At 38.2% G+C, this 27,100-nt stretch overlaps 2 protein-coding genes across 2 annotated transcripts in view; both read left to right on the top strand.

Annotated features, from left to right (window-relative positions):
- XPO4 (exportin 4) overlaps positions 1-6,785 on the top strand; it is a 73,844-nt gene extending 67,059 nt beyond the window's left edge. Inside the window, exon 23 of the mRNA XM_063305771.1 lies at positions 279-6,785. Coding sequence (XP_063161841.1) covers positions 279-476 — 198 coding nt within the window. The 3' untranslated portion in view covers positions 477-6,785. The remainder of the gene's footprint in view (positions 1-278) is intronic.
- Positions 6,786-12,186: 5,401 nt separating this feature from the next.
- On the top strand, positions 12,187-21,081 carry EEF1AKMT1 (EEF1A lysine methyltransferase 1). Its single transcript, XM_063305772.1, has 5 exons — positions 12,187-12,207; positions 16,419-16,567; positions 18,236-18,318; positions 19,321-19,595; positions 20,906-21,081. Exons 2-5 carry the CDS (start codon positions 16,421-16,423, stop codon positions 21,046-21,048), a joined length of 648 nt encoding a protein of 215 aa, XP_063161842.1. The 5' UTR covers positions 12,187-12,207; positions 16,419-16,420; the 3' UTR covers positions 21,049-21,081.
- The last annotated feature ends 6,019 nt before the right edge of the window (positions 21,082-27,100 follow it).

Raw genomic sequence — 27,100 nt, forward strand, 5'->3', positions numbered from 1 at the left:
TTATGTTGTCTTTATCTCTTGCATGTTCCACAACTTTTAGGGGTAGTAGAGGTCTGCAACTGAACTTTACAGTCAGATAGAATTCACTTGGTGACTTGAGGGAAGCCAATATTCTCAACCTTAAAGTAATGTTCCTGGCATCCAAAATAGGAAATATACTTACATTGTAAATCTTTTAACAAGTCAATGTATAGGAAGCCTTTGACATAATTAAGCCATGTTAATTTTTCTTAATGACATTTTCTTCTGATCTATCAATATGATTATCTTCTTTACAGGCAGAATATTCTGAACTAGTTGAAACATTATTATCAAGTCAGCAAGATCCCATAATTTACCAGCGGTTAGCAGATGCTTTCAACAAGCTTACTGCAAGCAGCACTCCGCCTACGCTGGATCGTAAGCAGAAGATGACCTTCCTCAAAAGTTTAGAAGACTTTATGTCAAATGTTGGTGGTCTTCTGTGTGTAAAATAAATACCAGAACTGTATGCCTAACTTAGACCCTTTTTGCAAAATGCACTGAAAAATGCTGAAAGCTGACTTAATCTTAAATGCCTGTTTCTGGGTTTTTTGCAGCCATCTAAAATTTCAGAGAGCCTGGAAGTTTTGATAAAGAGTGGAATAGGAGATGTCAACTCTAAAATCAGCTTCTGCTAATATGTGTTAGCCACAGTCTGTCATATACCTTTTATGTTGTACAGAATAAACAGAAAAACTGAAATCTTTAAAAAAAATTCCACAAGTGCATACAGACATGGGCACAGTAAAAAAACAAAAACAAGAACCAGTGCCTTGTCCCAGATGGCCTCAAGTAGTGATGAATCAAACTCCTATAATATTTTTTTGTTATTGCTAGAAACCCTTTTGGTGTGTGATTTAGACACATACAGAACTGTAAATCAATTCTAAGCTTTATTTTTTCTCTCTGAAAATGGTGTGTGTAACCCAGTGAAGAAGAAAATCACCAAATGATATTTTTTAACTTGGATTTAGTGTTTTTGTTTTGTTTTGTTTTGTTTTGCTTTTTTTTTTTACATCAACCTGGCGTTGCATGTTTGTGTAATACAACTTTCTACATTATATGCTGCTGCCCTAAAGTTCAGAAAGAAGAAAGGTGTATATTTTTGTTTCCCCTGAAATGAACTTTAGGAACTGTAGCCATTTCATTGCCTTAATTTAAAAAAAATAGCTGATAAAAGTTAGGTGAGTAATCTAAGGCAAGCTTTGAGTCTTCAAAACTGGTTTAGAATGTTGGCACTAAGCTGCCATGTACCTATTTGCAGCCCTTGTGTGTTGAGAGTATTATGTCTGTGAGTGTAAACAAAAATTAATGTGTACCTTTACTTTTAATATCTGTTGAGTCACACCCAGGTCATACACAACTGCAGTGTATTTCAAGACTGAACTGTTTGCTGAAGCAATAATGTTTCAAATTATGTAAATTATTGATTTCTACAATTTTTTTATGTTGGGGCATTAGATTCAGTGGCTAGACTATATGAGCATCAAACTCTTCTAGCCAAAGGTGCACATGTTTGACTTCATGATTCAGAATATGGACCCATGGTTTAATATTTTGCCACCATTGTCAGATTCACAGTGCTGTCTTCTGCTGCTCTGATCCCACTTGTTTGGTGTGTTGGCACTTTAACTGTGTAAGATTACCTGTATGGTTTCATCCTGCACTCACCAAATAGGAGGTTGCCATGGGAACAAAGTGGCAGGAACTAAAGAATATGGAAGCAGGAAGTTTATTCATAATTGTAAGCCAAACTAAACCAACCCAACCGGAATGCATATGCTGCTGATTAAAAGTAACCTTTTTTTAATGAAGGAAGGAGATAATTTGTCTCCAGAACCTTGTGCTTCATACCTGCAAGAACTATGCTATTGGATATTTTCAAATAAATATTTTTACATTTTATATAGAGATGTAGACCCTCACCTCATCCTAGCATCATGTTTGCAATTCCATGCCATTCTTGAGCTGTTCATCTCAACATTTAATCACACTACCCAGAATTATTTATATATGATTTGAAATCTTTAATATTATGGAGTGTTATAAGGGTCCAAAACTTCTTTAATTCCTTCATATTAAGCCACGATCAGAAATCAAGGGAAAGATGGGCTACGGTTTGCAGACCTTTCCTCTGAATTGTAATGTTTTCACAAAATGAAGACTGGCTAGAGCAAGTTGTTTCCTTGAATAAGTAAACAGAAAAAGATTCACTAAAGAATGGCTTAGTTCAGAGATCAATACCAAATAAAGGCTTGGTCTTCAGGAACATGCTGCGACCAATGGCATGCACCCGTTGTGCATGGTTTAGTTTAGTATGCAGTAGAGGCTGAGTTCAGCAAATGATGGTTATTATAGCCACTGATTGGTCTCCTAACTAGTTTCAAAACGAAGCATATTCCTAACCAGCTAATCCATAATTTGGCCATGATATCTGAACTGAGCCTAAAGTTGTTCAATTCTCAATTATATTGTTCCATCTGTTTCTGTTACTGTTATTTGTAGAATAAGGGAACTGTTTTGGGTTCTGATTTGTTTAAAAATTGGGTTGCACCTGTGGCTCCAAAACAGCTATATGTATTTGAATTATGATGAATTCTACATGTATCTTTTTAAATAATTTGTTAACATTTAAGCTAAACCAATAGCTTTCAAAATTTTACTCATGACGTTGAAAGCAATTCTATTGCCTATATTTAACTGAGGGCAATTTATTGATAGGATGTAACTGAATTCTCATTTATTGTGAACAAAAAATCTAGTTTATAAATTAATGCTTAAAGGTGCCATGTGAACTTCTGGAAATGTGAGACATAATGATTATCTCTGGAAGCATTGAAGAGCAAGTTTGCACAATTTCTTTAAAGTGGAAAATACTTGCAAGGCAATAGTGAATCTTGGCCAAGAATTCCACCTTCTTGATTGTTTGGGGAAGAATCTGCTAAGTGCTGCTGGGCATCATCTGTTTCAATTTACTCTGTTCCAGATTTCTGCACAAATGAATGGTAGTTTTGCACAGCAGGGCTTGGTGGATTGTTTCTAAATTGTCAAGGATTATTTACAATTCTAAACATGCTTCCCAGTTTAATGTGTATATTATATTAAAGGGACACTATCCAATACATTTTTATCTGAAATTTTATAACTGTTAGAAATTTCTAAGAAGGCTATCTTTCCAGTTTTTGTATTTTTTAAAGAAATTATGAATAATACTATCTCATCCTACTCCATCCAACATATTTCCAGATGTCACATAATGTATCTCTACTCCTAAATGTTGGCATTTTAAAAATTTAGAATTGCTCTACTAACTCTGAAAGCCCACTTTGGTGCATACACAGATTTATCACACTGGAGAACTCTATATTACTTGACTGTGTCCAGATCTTTATAAGAAAGGAGTCTTTAATGGGATACCATGTACTTCTGTTAGTGAAAACACAGACAAAGCCAATGGAGGTCAATTAAAAAAAACCCAATGCATTTCAATTAGCTGACATTCTTTGAGAAATTGGTTCATTAACATAACCACAGTGAGTTTGCCTTCAGGGAAAAACTATAGAAAAGGAAAACATTAAATAAAAATCACTTGCTGTAAGATCCCATTATGCAACCTACAACTGTATAATTCAGACATACCAAAAATAATATTTTGATAGAGCAAACAATTTTCTTGGGATATCTGTTCTAATGATAGCCATTGCTGATCCCCATGTACTTCCAAATTATATATTCAAGTCTACTGCTACATTTTTCAAAACATATAAAACTGAATCATATGCTTTGATATGTAAAGAGACTAGGATAAGAAATACAAGCATAGGAAAAGTGACCTTGATTTCATCTTGGGTTTCAATAGTGCTATTATGTTTTTCAAAGAGAGAAGGAAGGTCTGCAATTCCAATCTGGGCATGTTAATGCAAAGTACATTAATTCAATGTGGATGAGAGCAGACATAGTGAAAAGGAATCCTAAATTCATTGAATTCAAATACTGGCTTGTCATTTATGATATTTAGTGAAATATGCACAATTTCCATACAAAGACATAATATGAAAATTATGATAAATTGCTTAAAATCCAAATTACCAACTGTCACATTTGACAGCTAATTTATCACAAAAGAAACTAGAATAAATCTACCTGGTCCCAGCAATTATCAGTGTTAAAAATATACCGTAGTAACACATGTCCGCACAATAATACCAAAGTCAGTTATAATAGGTTCCCCAATCTTGTAGGATTTTATTTGAGTTCCAACAAACCACTTCCATACAGAACTTAAAACATGTAAAAGCACTCCATCTGAAACAACACAATAATATAGATTATTGGAACTGAAATAGACTAACAGCATTTTCCATCTTACTTCATTTATCTGTGAGAAAAGTGCATTCTGCTGAACAGCTTATATTTATGGGTTTATCTCAGTATTCTGAGATTCAGCTTCACTAAAAATATTATTTTAAAAGCAGGCCCCAAAGTATGAATGTCTCTTTTTCCAACTCTTCTGGTCCGCAAAGTTTTGCAAGTACAATATCACTTTTGGTGGTGAAACGTGCTTTGCATGTCACTGTTTTAAAGATTCAGTAACAGTCATACTGCAATCCTATATTCATTTAATTAATTGGAAGAAATCCATTGAATTTAGTGAGCGGTTTGAGTAGGCACACATGGCCCTGTGCTGTGAATATTATTATCACTTGATGACTGTTGCAGAAATGGAAAGCTTGGTCTGAAGCAAGCAAACAAAATAGAATGGCAGTGTTGAAATTACATGAGCTCCATAATTCCACTATTTATTACTGTAGTTGGAATTGATGGAATATTCCATAAAATGAAGCCATAGTCAATGTAATATAGTCACCTTTTAAGCCAGAATACTGGGGAATGACATATTTCTTGTTAAATATTTTTTGTGTTTTGTCCATGTGCAATTACTGCTTTTTTTTTTACTATAAACTGACTTGCTCTGAAGCCTGAAAAATGGTTTTCCAGTTGTTTCAAAGATAAATAAAAATAATAAATTCTGAATTCAGTTTTGCACTGATCCAATTTTCTTGCTTTAGAATATCACTAGGATGCAAGTTGCACTTGGTCCACCTACTCTTGATAAACCAAGCATTCAGAATGGGGAGGAGACAGCCATAACCAAATGTGCAAAATACAATTAACTTCTTAACATCACTGATGTTATTTTGATCCTCTCTCTCATACAAGGCTACTTTCTGGAAGGAATAAAGCAGTTATTAAATTCAACCAGTCAATTTTATTTATTACAGCCTTAAACTATTGAAATATCCCAGTTACTGGGGCTCAAACATACTTCATTTTCCATTCTTTAGATTTTGGTAGCTTTATATTTGGCTGAATTATGCTAGCGTGAGTTCAGAACTTAACCGGAAAGTTTGAGTTTGCTAACTACCCTTCTGCTAAATGTAATGTTTTTAGCTTAGTAACCTGACTGGTTATTAAAATCAAGAAGACTTATTATCGATTTAGATCAGTCTCTTTTTTTAACCCAGTCCCTTTGAGCAACAGAAAATGTTTAAAGCCACAGGTTGTCTGAAATGAAATTTTGCTTTAAATTAATGAGATCTGGAATAAACTTGAAAGTCATAGAGGGGGAAGCAATGACTTGATAATATTTTTGTGTACGGAGGGGGAGAGAGAGACATTTGTGCTGTCTTGCATGATTGGACTCAGGTTCTTAGTATGCTTTCATTTTTTAAGACTTCAGGATACCTGCTATCCAAATGAAACTGCCTGGTCAGAAAAAGAAGCAATGATGATTAGTTAAGCAATAACAGCAAGATGTAATTGTGTTTTTTAAATCTGATTGCAATCCTAACCAGGTGTAATTGACAGGTGTTTAGAAAGTAGAGTAAATATTTTGAATTGCATTTGAAAACCTCTCTGTAAATGTAAATGATAATCTTGGTGCTTCAATGTGTGAATTTCAGTACTTTAATTTTATTTTTTATTAAAAGGGGTGGGTTCTCGTTAAATGTTTCATTGCAGAAATGTGTTTAGTTAAAATTCCAACTCTTTTCTATTGCACCTAATCCTTGTTTTTATATGATTGGTCTCTTTTAAGGTTTATCTTCAATTCTAAAGTGCATTAGATTGCCTTTTACCAAAAAAGACTGGGGAATTATATGGGAGCCTTACATGTCTTGTATCTGCTGAAGGATGGTGGTTACTACAAGAAAGACTGCAAACAAAACTGTGCCTGTTTATGTCTCTGATTCTTTCAGCTAGAGGATCCTAATTCAATTTATTCCACTGCAAAATGGTTGGGGAAAGGATTTTCAGTGGCCCCTAAAAGATATGTTTGCAATGCTGTTTTAAGTATTGTTGTTTCTACTGTTCATTTTGCTTGTTATGCTCTATTACTTTTAAACAACATTTTGCTATTTTTGAACTATTGCTGTATTTCTAAGAAACATCTTAGGAAGATGTCTTCTCACAACATCAGCACTACTGGCAGTGAATTCTTACACTCTTCTACCCGCCCTAATTGAAAGACTGTCAGCCAAAATACTCTTGGACTGCTTCAAGGCTGTTACGCACTTTTGTGACTTTATGGCTGTTGAAAATGAATTGTCTTGCAAATATTTTGATAAACATGTGTACTCAATGAAAAACAAAATTTAACTGCCTCAGGAAAGCAAGTTGCAATAGATACCTGTCTCTTCTTTTTAAGTGGAATATATTATCTGTATATTTTAAATAGCCAGATTATGTTTAGAAGCTAGAACTTTTTTTAAAAAGGGGGGGGAGACTAATTTAATATGAACAAGAACAGATTATTTGCTTTTAAATGTTTTGTTCTCCAACATTTATTAATGTTAAGTTATATGTTTAACTAATAGGTAACAAAGAAGTGTCAGAGCTATTATACCTTAGTTTCTTCAGCAAGGAAGTATGTGTTCCACCAGATATTTGTGAGGAGTAGGATGAAGGGGCAGGGTAGACTTTTGGGATTGCTTGAAATATAGTAAGGAAACACTTACTTACTTTGAATTATTTAAATCTTTAAGGACAGTTGAATGAGATGTTAGGATGCTGAAGGAATTTGCTGATGGTTTAGCTGAATAATTATACATTATCTTTGAGATGACTGGAGAAGGCTGTCATTTTCTTCAAGAAGTAGAAAAAGAGGATTTGACAAACTATAGACAAGTCAATCTGACATCAATATGTAGGAAGATTCTAGAGTAGTCCATAAAAATCATTCTGAAAGCACCATGAAAACAGTGTAATTAACATATATCAGTATCATGTCTTGACCATTTCAGTTATAGTAGTGATGAGAACACCATTGGAAGACCAAGTTAGGGACAGATTGTCATGGAGAATATCCATGTGGTCACCAAGAGTTGAACATGACTTGATGGCACATAATCAGTCTTGACCATTACCAGGTAGCTTCCTTAGTAGATTGTGGGAATGCTATACGTATACCATGAGTTCCAAAAAGCATTTGACAGCATCATCTGACATTCTGATTAGCAAGCTAGTTAAGTGTGGGTTACATATAGCTGGTTTAAAAATCACAATTATCAAAGTAGAGTAAAATAATTGCTTAGATGCCACAAAGTTCAGCCCTGGGTCCTGTACACGTCAACATTTTTATTAATAATTTGGGTGAAGAAACGGGAAATACTTAGCAAATCTGTGAATTGCACAAATGGGGTGGTGGTGGTGGTAATAAATACCCTAGAAGACATAAACAAAATGCAGAAGGATCTTGGTAAATCAGAGAAACAGACTGGGGAAAAAAGCAAATTGAATACGGTCAAATGTGAACTTTGTCATTGAGGAAATAGTCAAATAGGTAGGTATGGATACCTGAAATAATAATTATTAAAGAAGATCTATTTCTTATACAGAAAGGAAGCCCAGATGAAGTACTGCCAAGAGATAGAAGAGGTTTTTGTGACAAAGACTGGATGCCAGTCTCAGTGATGTAATGTGAAGATAGTCAATAAATAGGGCTTACAACGCAAAAACCACTGTAGGATGAAGGGACCAAATAACTATTGTAAACCCCTTGAAAATTGCTGCACCACAGTAAAAGCAACCATGTTTCTTCTTGCCTTCCATCCTGCCTTGTAATGACCATGTATGAAATCCAAAAAAAAAACGTACAATAGTTGATTGCAAACTGAATGTGAGTCAGTATGATATGACTATAAAAAAGGGCAAATGCAGTTACAGCTATATCTATAAATAGTAATAGTTGCACTTTATTCTGCATTGGTCAGACCCCCTCTTGAATAGTGTGTGGAACCCACACTTTTAGAAGGACACAGACAAACTGGAATGAGAATCTTCAGAAAAAGTCCTATGAAAAGACATGGAAGGAATTGGAGAATATTACCCTGGAGCAGAGGATATCATAGTATTCCTCAGATATCTAAAATAAGAGGCGTACAGAAAGTCAGGTGTTTTGGATCCAGCATTAGTGTCCCCAGCAGGTGCAGGGAATCTAAAGTACTTCTCTTGCTGAAGTTTTGACGACTGCACAGCTCTATGTCTGAAGGGGAGTTACATAAAAGGAGGTCAGGATGCAAGACATGGAATCAAGGATTTAAATTACTGGAAGGCGGATTCTAATTAATTTTTTTTTAAACCTAACACAGCAGTGTGACAGTGTAACCATTACACAGAAAGGTGTTGGGTTCTTCCTTACTGGAAGCCTTCAGGTACAGATTGGATAGTTACTGTCTAAGGATGCTTTAATTTCAATTCCTGCACTGAGCGAGGTGTCAAACTCTGCTCAAATGCCTAAATTCCCAACACTGTGATTATAAGTTCAAAGGGAACATAGGCTCATATATTATCATTTCTCTTGGGAAATTCTGATGCTGTACAAGCTATTTTGTTCTTTAAGTATTTGTGTTACTTCTGTTTTTCCTGGTGTTGCTAAATATATTTTACATCATCTGATTGCAAAGTTGTTATTGTTGGTTTGGGAGGTTGTTTTACTACCTCTACAGTTTTAATAGTGTATATAGTGTGGCTTTGAATGCAGCCTTAACGCATCTGGATTGAGCCAGTTAGGAAGAACCTTTAGTAGGGAGGAGAAGACATTTATTCTTTCTTTCGAAGAGAGAGGATGTTCCATACACAGACTCAATGGAAATCTTAATTTTTCACATGCAGCAGTCTCTCATACTGTTCTCCAAGCACTGGGATTTGGGTCACATGATTGATATGATATTCTATTAAATCAGGTGAAATTGTTCCTGGAGAAAAGCTTTAAATTACCGATTTAGTAATTTTTAAGGTATAGATGTATTTTTCATAATGGCTTACCAAAGATACACATGATATATCATAGTGGTAAGGTCCCACACTGGGTGCTATTAAAACTTGTAATTTAAAAAAAAAAGAGAGTAGAGGGAAAGGAGTGTTTCTGATCTCATCAGAAAACTATTATAAAGAAAATTAACATTAGAACTGTGGTTTGATTCTATTTTGATGCAGGAGAAGCAGAGATTTTGTTTCCTTGCATTTTGTGTCTGAACAAACCACTATCACTTTGTATCACACTTCTAAACCCATCATCCAACATTGTGCATATCTATCAAATTAGCAGAGGACTTTAGGGACTGCTGTCACAATGTGGCCTGAAAACACCTTAGAACAAGCTGGGTATCCAAACATCTTTGGGGCGGATGGATTTCCCATTGTCCCTACTTTCAAAAATTGCAGTCCAGAAGTCAAAAGAAGTCTATGATATGACCGGCAGGTTGGCTGTTCAAAGCACACGCACACAGAAAATGTAGTTCCTAACATTGCAATGGTATTTGATTTATTAGCCTACTATCAAAGAGTATATAGCATGCAAATCTTACTATGTAACAATTTTGAAAGCATTTATTTTTGTCATTTTTATATTGGCTTTCAACCATATTCTGAAGAGATTTAAAAAACAAAACAAAGGTAGATTTGCTCAATTTCTATTTTCAGAAATCAAGCCCTTATTTTCATGCTACTTCTCAGAAGTTAGCTTGGCAATATTCTTACTCAGCCCCCAATAATTTCTTGCAGCCATCTAACATTTGGAAGGCAAGCCTCATTTGGCACGATAAATATGGTGTCATGTGCCAAACATCAATTTATGATAATTTTTTTTCTTCTTTTTAATCTGAATGTCTAATTGATGATTATGGTAGAAACACTTCTCCCCCTGAAATAAACATAGGCTACTGGATAGCAACAAAAGATATAGAAATCCCTACCTCTCTGCTTCCACCTAGTGGTTCTGCAATCCAGATATGAGAGCCCTAACAGGGATCTAGCAACTTGGTAGCCCTTGTTTAATATCTGCCTTGTACAGTGACCATCTGCAGTTACAATTGGGATGAAAAACTAACTTTATGACCAATCCTCACATTTATGACCTTTGCAGGTCTGTAAAGCAAAGGGAAGCTGAAGTAAGGTCATAAGCAAAGGGATGTTTTCACTTAACCACCTCGCTTAACGACTGAGTTGCCAGTTGCAATTGTGGTCGCTAAACAAGGACGACCTGTATGCAAGTTACTTGTTAGAGTGGGACAGCAAATCTAACTCTGTTCCTGCAGCACTGCCTCATATTTCTAGGTTCTTAATTTGAGAAGAATACAGTACAAAACATCCAATATAAACCTGTTCCTTTCCTAAGACAAAATTGCAGGAGCTTGTTTGCAGAACACATTTATCCATAGTTAATGTAACCATAATAATACAAGTTTGGAGAGCCAGTTTGGTGTAGTGGTTAAGGCTAGAAACTGGGAGACTGTGAGTTCTAGTCCTGCCTTAGACACAAAGACAGCTGGGTAACCTTGGGCCAGTCACTTTCAGCCCCAGGAAGGAGGCACTGGCAAACCACTTCCAAAATCTTGACAAGTTCTATTTGATATTTGAAACAAAGTGCATTTTATAGTGTTGTTAGTCCTACAAGAGAGATCAGACTTGGAAACCAATGCCATGTAGGTCAGTACTACTTTTACTGTAAAGCTTTATAACTGAATCCTGCAAGTTTCAATGCACTTCCCCCTCCCTCCCTCCTCCTTCATGTGAACCAGGGAGGGCCATGTTTGAGACTTTTCTCAAGTTACTTTCTTGGTCAGGGGTCAGGCCCCTTTTATCTGACCATTGCCTTGGCAGGCTCCTCCTGTCCGTCAAGGCCATTGCCTCTGTCCTCTACAAGTGTTCATGTGTGTTGCCTTGTCTTAAGTGTGAAAACAAATGCCCCCAAAAGATGGAACTTCAGTTTAGTAAAATACATCTTACCATTTTTGGAGAGCCACACACACATTCATCTGATTTTACTGGGCCTGCAAGAATTCTGTGATGGGTCATTTCTATTTAAGGAAGAGGTAGCAACAAACAACACTTTTTCTGAGAAACCAGGCAAAGTGCTACATTTTGTTCATTTCAAAATAAAAAGGCACAGCTGAGAACCAATTTCTCATAGATTCTGGACACCGAACAAACACTTGCATCTAACTGGATTAAAGTTCTAACCCCAAAACTAGGAATACCTTACGTGATGCTTCTGAGCAAAACTGCCATTTACAAAATTAGCCATTTGTAGCAATAGTGGCTTGTGCAAACATCATTTTGCTAGGCTAGTTTTAGCCCTGGAACTGAGCATGGAAAAATCCCCCCCTGCATTGTGTGGTAAATGAATCTTGCAATTCGAAAAATGTCCTAAGCCCCCTCAGTGTTTTATTGTGACAGATGATAACATTGCCTCTCCGGGGATTTATTAGACCAGCCTTTCTCAACCTTGGCCGCTTGAAGATGTGTGGACTTCAACTCCCAGAATTCCCCAGCCAGCCATGTATTAGACGGGAAAGAAGGAATGGGACGCTCTGTAAGTCCTACGAGGACCCATCATCCCTTCACACCCTCTTTTTAGCTCTATAATGCCCTAAAAAAAATGTGATGCTTGGCAAGAACCAGAAAAGCCATGCCCTTTAGCTCCGTTTTCCTTGGCCCTCTATCCTACCGCCTTTTTCTCCTCTTTTGCACCCCTTCCCCCCACAGCACCTATTAAAACAGGGAGCAGCGCCGGAGCTCCCTCCACACTAGAGGGCGCCGGAGCGGGCTGGGTGGCCGGGCAGGGGGAAGGCGGAGCTCCGGGAGAGGCGGGGAAGGGAAGAGGCGGCCGGGAGGCCTAAGGTGTTGGTGAGTGCTGCTGCGAGCGGCCGGAAGGCAGGAGAACGGGCTGCCGGGGGGTGGGGAGCGACAGAGGGAGAGTCGCCGAGGCAGGGCGCACGAGTAGGCGAAGGGGCAGCCCTTCCTCCAACTTCCTGGGCCTGACGGGGTTCAGTCTCCAGCGCCGGGGCCCTCCGTCTTCCAGAGCGCCTGTGGCTGCGTGGACCCCTTGGAGCCGGCGACCAGCCATCCACGTTTTGCCCTTGCGGGATATGCAGACCCAGCCCGGGCGCTTCGCTCCGCGTTTTAGCGTTGCGCTGCTCTGCCTGCAAGCAAGCGGCTGACCACGAGATGGCAGCCGCGGAGGCGCTCTTTGCTGCCTTCCAGCGATGATCTGTAGGTTTGCGGAGCAGATAGGGTAACCTGGGCCTGTGTTGATGTGCCGCGTGAATGCAGGGCGGTGCAGCACGGGTTGGCCTGCCGGACAAAGGCAGCCTCTGAAAGATGCTGGCGAGCAAAGGGACCGATGTCAGTCCTTTCCGTCTGTGCAGCAGGGTGGCATCAGGATATTTTGAACGGGAGAGGACCGTTGCACGTTCCTGTCCCAGAAGTGTAAACGCTAGGTGTCCTTCTGTTCTGCGCCAGCCTATTAGATGCTATTTTTCTGCTGTTAGGGGACTCTTTCAGAAGGAGAATAGTGAAGCACCAGGACAGCTGAACTGCCCCACTGCAATAATAATATGGCCAATTGCTCACTGATGCTGCAGTGCTCTGTTGTATTTTCAAGCTTTCTATTAGTGGCAAACTTTGCTTTTGTACCTGCAATTTTGCTACTTTATGGGCCATCTGGAAGGTCTGTAACTAGCTCAGTGGCTCTCTTGGCCTTACTACTTATGTCATGCCAAGATAAGTGATCATTCAAATGATCAAGAATGGAAGCTACAGCTGAAGTTTATGGTGGACTTAAAACCTACAGATTTTTAATAAAATCAGAGCAGTGATAAGTAAGATCCCATGGCAGAAGAAATGGGTGCCAAGTAGGTGTGAATTCTTTTTAAAAAGAAGACACTAAAAGTATAATTCCAGACAATCCCAATGGGAGAAAAAATTGTAAAAGGAGATGCTGCACAGAAAGCATCTAAGAGTTCAACCCTGAAGAGGACATACTTAGGAGGTGGGAAGAGACCAGGTCACCAAGGTTGAGTGCATACAGATAGCTCAGGACTTTTGAGGTTGTCAGGAAAATTTAAAAATGGGAAAAAATGAAAATTGGAATGTGTAACTAAGAACACCAAAAAGTGCTTCTGGGGTATGTTCAAAATAAAAGGAAGAATAAATAGTAACTGCCTTTGTGAAGATACCAAAATACTAACAACCCTGAAAGGCAGAGCTACCAAGTCCTATTCTGGCTTAAGTTTCTCTGAAACAAGAAGGTACATATTTCATCAGGTAACTGAAGAAGAAGGTGATGAAGAAGAAGGAATGAAGCTTCAGCTGGATAGAAATAACATCAGGAATACTTCTTTTTTCCCATGGGTTTAAATGTCCAGGGCCAGATGAATTGCATTCTATGTATTGAAATAATTTTACTCTGCAGCACCACCAATTACTTAGAGGTGGTGTGTTCCCTTTCAGGCAGAATATAGACAGCCATCTGATGCTTAGTAGATTACTCCATTGAGCAAGGAGTTGGACTCGGAAGCCTAAGAGGTTCCTTCTGACTCTAAGAACCTTTGGAATGTTAACAGTGATTAATATACGGTGAATGTTCATGAAGGTTGGTGTTTTATAAGAAAAATTACATTTCATAATTATGTTCAGCTCAGAGGTACTGAGCTGTGTCTGCTGGCAGAACAACTTTTCCCAATAGAGGAGACCAGTGTTTCTCAACCTTAGCTACTTTAAGATGTGTGGACTTCAACTCCCAGAATTCCCCAGCCAGCAGACAAAGTAGCTAAGATTGCGCTACACTGGGAGTAGACCCTTTGAATGCCCAGATTTGGAACCATGAGAGTTGATGCAGGGGGGAGGGTGAGAGAGAGCAAGAGGAGATTTAATTGCCCAAGAGGATGTCTGCTGACTTAACAGCGTGGCCTGTTTCTTTTCAAACCCTTTAAGGTAGGGCAGCCTTTTTAATTTTATTTATATGCTGTCTGCTATGGGGCAAGACACTTGCTAATGGCCTTTACTTTATGACCTTTACTTTAAATTACTGTGAATTTATTTTTCATGCAGCAGAATGGTAAGCATGATAGATGTACAACACAATTTATGTCACTTTTACTGAATCACTGTTGGTGTTTAGGTGGCCATGTGGGCAGTCTTAACTTCTTGAAGCTGTAATTGAGAATTACAGTCCTTTTTGTAAAAAAGTGCAAGAATCTCTGTTCCGCTACAGTATGGTTGAAGAAGATGTGACCTTTCAGCTGCTGCTGTACTCCAGCTCCTATTCTCCCTCACCAACATTGTCAATCATTAGGAATGCTGGAAAATTTAGTCCATAAATTTAGTGGAGGACCACCCAGTTTCCCTTCCTGAAATACTGTATATAGTTTCCCCCATGTCTTTATGGGGCCCCTCTTGTGACTTTTATGTCATTTTGACTGCCTCCTAATCCTAGTGAGAGACACTTTTCTAAAATTCTGAATTGGCTATCCTTAGGAGCTTCTGATTATCAAAATAGCCAAAAAGATATTGGATACAGAATTATATGCAGGAGTCCATGGCAGTACATTTATTAGTCCATCTTACCTTCTTTCATGTGTGCATAATTACTTTTTCCTTGGCTGTGGTTTTGTTACAGTTTTAATATTTAAATCTTCAAAAGCTTATGTTATGTGTAGCACACTTTGTTGTTGAAAGAAATTCCATAGAATTGTTAATCTTTGTCCTGGCACTAAAGCTGCACAAAGCCAGAGCAATGATAAACCAAACAAGAAATATTCGTTTAAAACATTTGCATAATTTGCTTGAAAGAAATAGCTCCAGGCATCCCTTTGGATACAAGACTTCGGTGCGTAAATAATTTTTCGTTATGAAGTATGTTTAACAAAAATACACACAGCTGGTTATTTATAAAATGAAAACATGTTTTCTTGATGACTGTACTGTATTGACTTGGAAAGGAATAATGAGCTGCAGTTGAAACAATTCCCTTTTGACACCTTCAAAATGCAACTGAAGCAACTTTCATTGTTTTTTCTTGCAAATTAAAAGATACCTTCAACATGAAAGAATATGGGAAGGGTCTATTTCCAGGCAGCATTCTTAGATGTAGTGGAAATCATTATTTTGGATGAGCTGAACCAAACCATTTGGATCTCTGGATCTATGTGTTTGAAAAAAGAGCATAGGAAAAATGAATTATGGGGAATGATAGCAGGAACGGGCAGGGAGGACTTCCCAGACTTTAGTCTTGCTATGGTTTCCAGTCCCCCCTTAGTTTGTCCCCCCTTAGTTTGTTTACTCTGCCAGAAAACATCACACTGATGCCTCTTTCAAATCAGTGAAAAGAGCCACATGTCCCCAAACTTTTGAAGTCTTTGTGGACTTCCAGATCCATTTCTATTAGTTCTTTGTGCTGTGGACCATCCCTCCCTCAGGTATTCTTTAGCCCAGTATAATAGGATTCTGCCCTTTTCCCTCTCATGTCCCACCTTCATTTCATATACAATATTTATAAATTCTTACCTATTTAGGGAGCAAATTAATTCTGTTTTGTTCTATTCCTTTTGAGGAGGACAGCTAACTTTGACACTATTTATGACAGACATTCTTGTAAGTAAGGCATTGTATGCTTCCTTTCAAAGTATTTTCTGTCTGCTTTAACGTGTAATGCACTACAGGTAGTCCTCGTTTAGCGACCATTTGAAGTTACAACAGTGATGAAAAAGTAACTTTGCAACCAATCCTCGCATTTACAACCTTCGCAGGTCTGTAAAGCGAAAGAAAGCTGAAGTAAGATCATAAGCACAGTTGCAGTTTCACTTAGTGACCACACTGCTTAACGACTGAGTTGCCAGTCCCAGTTGTGGTAGCTAAATGAGGATTACCTGTACTGACAAGTTTTTGAAATAACAACAACTCCATAGTTTTTGTTTTTAATTCAGGAAATTAGAAAATCTGTTCCTCACATTTTTACCTCTCATGGCAAAATAGTTGTATTTTATAGCTAATTCATTTGTCTTTTGCCGATTCCTTTTGGCTAACAAAAGGCTCTTTTTCCTGTGCTTTATATCTAGAAATGAATTATGGTGATGATGATGTTCCCCAGCTTTCATCTGAAGCTTTAGCTGCTTTGCAGGAGTTCTATGTTGAGCAACAGCAGAGAGAAGCTAAGACCACTGATAGAACTCAGAGTTATTCTGTCGGCTCTATTGAAGAGAACTGGGTAAGCATTTTTACTAAAGTATGGCTAATGGTGACTCCTGTGTAGAAACGCTCACAAGGTTTCAACGCTAGTTTCCACAAATGGAAATTGCTGTGGCTAAGTGCAGTCGCTAAGTTTCCATGGAGCCTACAGCACTGATTAATGATCTACGCAAAATAAGAGTAAGGTGGCAGTATGTGCACCTTGGTAGCCATTACTTATGACTTGGTGCATCATGTAAGCACAGCTTTGTTTCCCATTCTACATCCTCTGCGTCCATTGAACTGAGGGCAGATAATTCCAAGCGAAATATATGTATAATCCCCAAACATACCTATTAATTATTAAATGTTTAGAACAGTTTGTGAATGGGAACATAATTCAGTGGTGTGCTTACTCACCATTCTTCATTTAAACTAAACTAATTTTCTAAATTTCTGTTATTTTTGTCTTGACAACATCTAACTCTAATCTGCCAGTATTTCAATACCAAGGATGGATACTAATTCTTTAAGTTGGTATTTTAACCAAAGTTTAAAAGAATTAGAAGAAGGCATTTGAAAATAGCTTTTCCAGCTTTGATAGCAACTTAGGTGGCAGTACTTAGATGACCATGGCTGATCTCAAAACAACAAAGCAAACAACAGCATTGTTTGAGCAGCGTCAGACCTGGTTAGTACAAGGACAGGAATCCATCAGGATTTCTTAGGACAGTTGGCTAGACTGGGAAGTAAATAAAATAAAATAAGGTGGCAGTGGCAAATCACTTCTGTATTGTTGCTAAGAAAAGCACAGGGACCTCACTAGGAAAACTCAGTTCAAGGGAGCTTTTATCTAACACATTGTTCAGTGTTTAAAATTTGCTAATTAAGAACTTCATACAGCTGAGAATACATTCCCAGTAGTCTTGCTATTCCCTTGCCCATCACACCTACCCTTCCTCCAAGTTCAATAGTCTACTTTTGCACCATATTCCTCTCATAATAGGCATAAGACTCCTATTTGAAAGAATCATGTTTTATTCCTCCTTTCCCCTAATTCTTCATCAAGGTTGGGTTTTTTTGTTTTGGGCAGGGGGTTGACATGCATTTTGCACAGAATTTGTAAAAAATAATGGCCATGAGTTTTATGCAGGGCCATTCACAGGGAGTGGGGGACATGTCAAAAAAGTCAAGACAGGAGTCACATCTGCTACTTCGACTTTCCTGACACTCCCCACCTGCCTACAGATGCCCTGGCTCCCTAGTGCTTGATCTGCCTTTGGATGTGTATGAGATTATGTGTGTTTCTGTTTTCTTCTATTTGGCTAAGTAAGGGTGCCCAACTTGCACCTGTTGAGCTGTATACTTCATAAAGTCCCATTTTTGTGTCCCTTGAGCCCAGTAATCATAGTGCCAAAATTCTGCAGCATGCTTTTGTTTGTGTTTATGAAATAAGGCCTGACATGGTATCTTAAACGTTGTTGTTTTGCCCTTAACACTTCCAAACTCCCCCAAATTAGCTGAATATTTTATGCTAGTCTCCTGCAGTCTATAGGTCTATACACCCAAGACCCCTAGAGGCTGCAGGAGTAAACCAACTCAAGTGGATCTCTGGTTGGCCACCTCTGGGTTGAAGAAAAGTAGCCTTCTACTGATAAAGTTACTGGAAAAATTGTGCTGTTAACTTTTGCATTTTTTACCCTTGCAGCAACTGAGCCAGTTTTGGTATGATTCTGAAACAGCACTTTGTTTGGCTAATGAGGCCATAAGAGCAGCTGGAAAAGGTGGCAGGTAAATTCTGTTGGCTTTCTATATCCTAAGCATTGTGACTATCTTGTGAAAATGCTGTATCCTGGCTTCTTCATCTATCAATCCTTTCTTTCGATAGCATTAAACTATAGTGCAGTTTTGACTGTGAGGGTCTGTGGTTATGACACAGGACTGTCAGATGGGAGGCAAGAATCATTAAGGAGCTTCTTACACTGATCTCTTAAGTATATACAAACAGCTCTGGATCCTCACAATAACCTACTTTTCTATTTTACAGGTGAGGGGTTGAGATTTGTCTTTGGATGAGCTTATCATCCATAGAAGAATTTCAATCCAGAGCTTTGTTCAGGGGTGTCTGAGCAGGGGCAGGTCGGAAAAGAAAAGATGGTGGCCACAACCATGCTATCAAGACCCTGCAAGTTTTTGCATGCATACAAAAAGTGGTGGGGCTTCCATCATGTGATCAGGGCTGCCATCTTCAATTTGTGACTGCCTACCCCCCATGGAGACTCCTGCCTTTATTAGTGCAATCAGCGGTTTTTGCTGCACGAAACCCTGAGATTTATAATATCTAACATTTGGATATGCATAAACCACACACAAGAGAGGTGTGCTTATAATAATGCTAGAAATAGCAGCAGCTTCTTTTCAGGAAGCCTTGCCCTGTTTGATCCTGCCCTATGTATAGAATAGATGGACAGGCTGTTTATCCAGTGTGTGTGTGTTACTTTTTGAGTGGAAGGTGGTTGTAAAGTTAACTTTGGTTGCAATACATAAATATATAAATGTGCATATTTACCCAAGAACAAGATTGCACTGTGTGATGAATAAATTCAGTTATTTCAAATTAGCACTTTCCTGTATTTGGGGAGGAAAAAAACATTCTGTAGGTGTGTACTTGAACAAGAATGATGTTCATGGGGTCAAGTAAATATTTAAATGTTTATATTCAGGAGAAGATGTGAATGAAACATTTTGATGTCTTGAATAACAGGTTCTGTCCTTGCTTCATTATCCTTGCAGGATAGCTTGTGTCAGTGCCCCTAGTGTTTATCAAAAGCTGAAAGAGAGCCAACATTTTTCAACCTGCATTTTGGAATATGACCGAAGATTTTCCGTATACGGAGCTGAGTATAGTTTCTATGATTACAACAGTCCTTTGAAACTTCCAGCCCACCTTGAAGCACATAGTTTTGATATTGTCGTAGCAGATCCACCCTACTTATCTGAAGAATGTCTCAAAAAAATAGCAGAAACCATAAAATACTTAACTAAAGGAAAGATTCTGCTGTGTACAGGTATATTACTTGTTTTCTCCAATTCATTTGCTTCAGTAGTTTTTTGAAAGAAAACAGCCATTTGTGACATCGTTATTATTATAGATTTGCATTCATTCAAAATAAGTTTCTGTGGGTTTAAAGAATGTTCTGATAAAACTACGGGTAGTCCTCATTTAGCAACTGCCTTGTTTAGTGACCATTTGCACGGTGATGAAAAAGTAACTTTATGACCAATCCTCGCGTTTACGACCTTCACAGGTCTATAAAGCAAAGGAAAGGTGAAGTAAGATCATAACCACAGTCACATTTTCACTTAGCAACTGCTTTGCTTAACGACTGAGTTGCTGGTCCCAATTGTGTAATTAAATATTTATCCTGTTACTGGTCTACTAAAGGTGACCTGCAGAGGGCAACAGCATTGTTCTATGATCTTTTTTCCCCCTACATGGGGGGGAGGGGAGAAAAAAGGGGAGGAGGTACAGAGAAATAACACCACTGTCAAAAATATCAAACCACAGTGGCTTTGAGTACAAAACTGTACCTGAAAATAGGTTCAGAGAACCAGGAGTAACTCATTCAAAAAATATAGCTAGTTATAAAGATGGATTCAAGCAGCATTTGGAACAAATTTCAAAGCATGGTCTAGTTTACCTAAGACATGTATACACTTGTGCCGTCGTGTATCCGGGTATTGTGGATGTGCTATGGTTAATCTATGAATGCAGTGTATTTGATTTATTGTTTAAAAAAATGCTCTACAAAGTGATACTTGATTCAAACCATACAATAGAACAAATATTCCTTTTTGGTGTAGGCTTTCCTGGCTGGCATCTGTTGGGCAGTGTTGGGCTTCAGGATTTATTGACCATGGTCCAGAGGACTGATTTGCTGGTGAAATGTCAGGAAATCTGTCCTCTGGGTTATGGTCACTAAACCCTGAAGCCCAACACTACTTATTCCTTTTTGGCTTGTATTTTTTTCAATCTGTCCCATTTCTTCTGATTTGGGAACTAATCAGCCCTTCCCCACAGTGAATGATTTGTGAGACGATACAAGGAGAAAAAACAGAAGTCCGGAGATGTAGTTTGTGAAAGAGAATTTGCATTATTTCATAGCTTTATCGTAACACATGAATGATGCTGCCTCTGAACATAGTGTTTTATCTGTGGATACCACCTTCTGGGAAATTTCTATCAGGAAAGAATTTTTGTTTTTATACCCAATTTAGGAGCTTCTTGGGAGTATCTGATAGACCATTAACTGGAAATAGATAAAACCCTGTTCTGATCCAGCAAGACTATTCTAAATTTGTTTTGTTTTGTTTTCAGGTTTAATCATGGAGGAATATGCTGCAAAGTATCTTGGCGTGAAGATGTGCAAGTTTATTCCAAAACATGCTCGAAATTTAGCTAATGAATTTCGATGTTATGTGAATTACGATTCTGGACTGGATTTAGATTCTCCCTCTTGATAGCCCAATAAAAATTAATAGATTTTTTTCAAACTGGAGTGATTTTCCTTTTCTGACAAAGTGAACACCTAACCATTGGTTACATTTCAGCTGATATATTTTTCTAGGTTTGCTCTGTGGTGTCTTATGTAAAAGGAGGTGCTATTACCCATGATTATACCTTCTGTATAGTGTTGATTTTAAAGTTTTAAGGTACACTTCCTGGAGCATACAGAGCTACTTGTCTATCATCGAAAAGGGATAGGGCCTGGCAGATTCTTTTCTAGTAGAACAAGAGAGAAATTAACCCTGGACCCAAATATGGAAAAGGGCCTATCACAAGAATGGTTCTTCATTTAAAATAATTATATGATTCAATGCTTTCCTGTAAAATTCATCAGCTAAAATGATCCCAATAATTATTTCAATATTTTGAATTTCCTCACATTTTCAAGGGCAAATGAATTTTTTCCCTTGCTTCTTTCAGGCGTAAACAACTATCAATGCTTTATGAAATGTTAGGAATATATTCACGGTATTCTTTTACTGTACAGCATTCTATATGATCTTTATTTTGCTTTGGAAGGTAATATATGTGTGAAACCACTTAAGTACATCTTTTGATCAAGGAGATAGAGAGTTCTCTTCTTTTCAGAGTCCACACTGGGCTTGGCAGGGCAAGCTACAATAAAGTGAATTCTTTCAACATCTATAGTTTTATTACCTGTCTTTTTGATTTCATTCTCTGGAAGATATCCCAGTGCTGATGTGCCTAGACTTAGGAGTAGGCCTATTGATCCTATCAATCAAGATACTTTATTTTAATTAATTAATTTTTTAAAATTATTTTAATTGAAATTAAAAACAAAATTTTATTAACAATGCTTAATTATTTTTGCTAAGCCTTATTTAGATTTGATGAGTACATTTAATGCAATCGCTCCCCAGCATCTGGTAGACAAACTGGGTCCTTTGAGTTTTAGTACTCCTTTGCGTAACTGGCTACTTGACTTCCTCACTGACAGACCCCAGTCAGTGTGAGTTGGAAACAGTATCTCCAGCCCTATTTCCTTGAGCATCGGTTCTCCTCAGGGCTGTGTCCTGAGCCCACTGCTGTTTACCCTGATGAACCATGACTGTTGTGCCAGGCTTACCACCAACTCTGTTGTGAAGTATGCAGATGATGCAGCAGTGGTGGGTCTTACCAGGGATGACAATGAGTGGGCTTATAGGGAGGAGGTGAAGGGTTTGGTGGATTGGTGTCATATAAACAGCCTGGTTCTAAATGTTGAAAAAACCAAGGTTATTATCGGCTTTAGAAAGAACCGGCCCAGCCACACACCACTCTTTATTAAAGGCATAGCTGTGGAGTCAGTCAGTAGCACCAGGTATCTGGGGGTGCAGATAACAAATAGTTTGACTTGGTCTCTCAATACTGCATCTTTGGTAAAACAAGCACAGCAGCGTTTGTATTTTTTGTGCCGGATGAGGAAAGCACATCTTCCACCTCCCATCCTCCTTACTTTCTACAGAGGCACTATAGAGAGTGTATTGACCAGCTGTATTTCTATTTGGTTTGGAGGCTGTAGGGCCTCGGATAAGAAGTCTGTGCAGAGGGTGGTGAGGGCAGCAGAGAAGATAATTGGGATTTCACTTCCTCTCATTCAGAACATGGAGCATACACGCTGTCTGTCCAGAGCCCGAAACGTTGCAGAATGCTGGGAAAGCCTTTAGCCCAGGAGAGATCAGAAAAGTCACACACCAGGCATTTCTATAAAAATAATTTATTTATAGAAAGTAAAACAAAAGCAAAAACATATTTAAAGGACTTAGCTCTCATTCAGAGCTACCTAGCTTGGCTACATATTGGCACAGAGAAAAAAAGAGGAAGTAAGAAACAAGTCCGGGCAGGTTCCTCCCCCCAGGCGATTTGCATCAAGCACGTGAAAGGAGACAATCAAATACAACCTCTTCACCTGGCCAAAATTATTAGGTACAATAGCAGTCTTAATCGTTAGTAGGAAAACATCAACACGAAATACTGTTAGTGATCCCTTTCACCCCCATTATGGCTTGTTCTCCTTGTTCCCCTCTGGGAAAAGGTTCCACTGCATTCAATGTAGAACAGCTAGCTTAGGTAATAGTTTTGTCCCCTGGGCTGTTAGACTCCTGAACTCCTAATAATCCCTTCTCACTCCATGGGTACACATGCTTTGTGTAGGACTGATATTTATTAGGGATAAAGATTGGAGGAGTGGAATGGGTAAAGAATATATATTATATACTATAGTAATTATGGTATTATTTTATTGCTCAAGCCAATTGCAATGAAATTTCATTTTGATGTACACTTTGGTGTATAGTGAAATGACAGTAAAAGTTTTCTATTATTCCTATTCTATTCTATTCTATTCTATTCTATTCTATTCTATTCTATTCTATTCTATTCTATTCTATTCTATTCTATTCTTATTATTCTTATTAATTATTATCACAGCAAGGGAGGAACAGTGATTTTGGAGTTGTCCCTGATAGCAATTGTGCATTTGTTTTGCAGATGTGTGTGTTTGTGTACATCAGACAGCAGAAAACAGAAGGGGTAATATCAGTGTATTTTCTTTTTTTGTACCAAAAAGGCTGAAAGGATTTGTGTACTTCTGGGCTGTCCTTTCAAGTTGCTCAACTGGAAGGAGCACAGATTAGTGATTTCAGCATTTTGAGGCTGACAGATGTGGATTGCAGATGAACTTCAAGATTAAAATTGGCGTGGGAGCGCCCTTAGAATCCCTGCAGGATCTGATACATTGGTCTACAGCAATTTTAATGGTCATGTGGAGGTCACTATAAATACTTTTTCCATAGGTGTTAATAAATTATCGTAGGAGCTACTTGAAATTACAACACAAATCACCATAAAATTCACAGGTAGGATACAAGACCTGTTAAGTTAAACAAAATAAAATACCAGAACAACTGGTGATACAGATAGAGCTATACTAGCTGACTGGAACAAGGAGCTCTAACCATTGGCACCTTAGAAATGAGGCCCAGCAACTCCCATAAAGCCTATCTTGCTCCTTCAAAGAGCCTTGGAGGTGAACAAGGAGATGTTCTGCAGTTGTTCCAGTTGTTAGATTGGCTATTGTGATGCTATAGGCTGAAATAAGCCTTTATAGACACACACGCAATCTTTAGCTGCTCTCTTGATAGTTATGCAGAACTTCTATGATGATTCTTCCACATGAGAATTTAAACTATGGGCACTAGCCACAGAAGAAGCTGTATAGTGTTGCTGGGAGCAATAAAGCAAAAATATTGCAATGATAACAGCTTCAGGACAGATGACCATTTCAATTACCAGGAAAAGAAACTGCAATCAGATTGATTTAAGGCAAGTTTCCCCTCCCTTTCTATTAACAGAATGCTACTGCAGGCTTGCTGTAAAACAGTTATTCCTAAACAGATGTCTTCAAAGGATGACTGCAATGCGAAGCTACTGACTCAAAGTACATCAAGAGGCTCAGTTCCATAACCTGTGGCTTGCACTGGAATAATTTATTTTTAGGTTACTGATGTCTGGATGTATATATTATCACCAACAACTGTTCAGGGAATGACTATAGTTAGAAACATCATAATCTCTTTCATTGCTTCCTTGTGCTCCTACCCCTCTTCCAAGGTTATAAGTCAATCTTATTTCTCATCTTGCTTGTAAGAGCCTTTTGTTGTCAAAGTTAACCTAAGATTTGTCTTCTGACACCCTTGGTGTCTCCTGTGCCTGTGTTTTATAGTAGAGAAGATAGGGGTGTACGCTAAAGCTATTTGGCCTAGATTTTCAAGCATTTCAGCACTTCCTGTAACTGCAATGTGTCTTGATCATTCAGTGTTCTACAGGTGAGGGCCATCTGTAGTTTAACTAGTCCACCAATGACTTTTCTTAAATTGCATATTTTAATGTGATCTAAATTTTGAAATGGAAGAGCAAAAAAGAACATTTTATACATATGCCCTGGCACAAAGCACTCTCTCATTGAGTCTGGATTGCATTCATTATCTTCAGACTTCAGGCTGAGGCTAGATCCTATTTTTGAAATCTTGTTCTCATTTAAGCCATCAAGTACTCTTCTCTGTTTGGAAAATATTTTAAATACAATCCTTAATTCCCATGATGAATAAATTGCCTCCCATTAATGGACTGGAGAAAAATCACAAAATACAAAGACCTACAAATAGAAGTAGAATGTGGCAAAAGAAAGCAAGATAGTACCAATAGTAATAGGTGCCTTGGGTGCAATTCCAAAACATCTGGAGCACCACTTGAACACCATCAGCATTGACAAAATCACCACCAGTCAATTGCAAAAGGCAGTTTTACTTGGAACAGCTTACAACCTGTGACAATACTTTTAATATTATTAAACAACATCTGCCTATCCCAGGTCCTTGGGAAGGGCTTGACAGGCGGACAAAAATGCCAAATCCAGTCTAAACATCTGGCTGACTGTGTGACCAACCATCATCATCATCATCATCATCATCATCTATTTTTAAAACCTATCTTGAACATCAGTTAACAGGAAAGCAATTTTCTGGCATAAAATAAATTATTTGAAATCATAAGTTTGCGTTGCTGGCTTGGGCTCACTAAGTCAGTTTTCCCCACAAAGCAGAGATAATTTGAGTGTCTTTAATTGCAAATGTTCCCATTTTTCAGTACAGATATTATAGGAGCCCTATGCTTGAGCTGGGAGCTAATTTATAAAGATAATGTTTGGTGGGAAGAAACACAGTATGGTCTATCAGTGATGGACAAAGAGGCCCCAAATTCATCATCTAGTTAAGTTTTCTAGAAACAGAGGACATGTTAAATGTTAAATCTATGAACTGGGAGTTTAAAGATTTCCACAGATGCAGGAGATGGGCAGATATTTCAAAAGTTCTCATCTAAACTGTTCCTTAGATTTTGATTAGCCCATCTTGTTGCCAAGATAGAACTAATACGTTAGAAATTCACCACTGTTCTATTTTATTTCCATATTGTGTGCACAGGAACAAGGCACTCTATCTTGGATTGATTCTGCCTGGCAGTGGGTCCGTAGGATTTCAGGCAAAGGGTTTTCACATCACCCAGAATCTGATGGCATTACTCAGGACTGAATGTTGTCTCTTCTGCATGCAAATATGACCTCCACAAGTACTTCCTCCCTGGCTGGTATTATGAAGTTGTGTGCATGGGCAGTGGCATCTTCCCATTCCTTTGAATCAAGGCAGGATTTTTTCCCCCTTGGGCTCCGGTATCCTCCTTGTTATAGAGAAGAGAGGATTTTGACAGGTGCAACTTGTCATGAAGGATATAAATCCTTGAATTTCCAGATAGAGTTTATTGATTTATTTATTTGGAAAGATTTATATGCTTCACACACTGCATCAAGTTAAGAGTTTATTTAATCACTATGTATTAAATAACCCACAAGTGGCTTTGTTTATGCAGGGTGTTATGCCGTTTAGCATGATTTACAAGCCACAATGACTGTGTCCACATTTTTCACTAAGCCGTGGATTTGTTTAACCATTTTTATTCACTAAATCAGGGTTTCTCAACCAGGGTTCCGTGGAACCTGAGGGTACCACAAGAGGTCACTAGGGGTTCCCTGGGAGATCACAATGTATTTAAAAGATTATCTCAAATTCAGGCAACTTCACATTAAAGAGGTAAGTTTCATTCTTTTAGTTTAAGAACATCTGTTAATGCATATATACAGGCCTACCCATGAAATGAATACAGTATAATAATTTTGTAACTTCTGGCCTATATTTGAGGTTGAATGTGCAGGGGTTCCTCAAGGCCTGGAAAACATTTCAAGCATTCCTCCAGGGTCAAAAAGTTGAGAAAGGCTGGACTAAATGGTCACTGACAGGTTTGTACAATCTACCTAAGCCAAAAGCCAGCATGGGAAACCTGTGGCCCAGGGTCATCTGCAGGAAGGGTCAAAAAGTTGAAGGTGGCAGTCATAGTCACAGGATGTGCATAAAAAAGGGGTGGGGCTTCAGTTATGTGGTCATGGCTGTCATA

The sequence above is a fragment of the Candoia aspera genome, chromosome 5, assembly GCF_035149785.1.
Source record: "Candoia aspera isolate rCanAsp1 chromosome 5, rCanAsp1.hap2, whole genome shotgun sequence".
Taxonomy (NCBI): Eukaryota; Metazoa; Chordata; class Lepidosauria; order Squamata; family Boidae; genus Candoia; species Candoia aspera.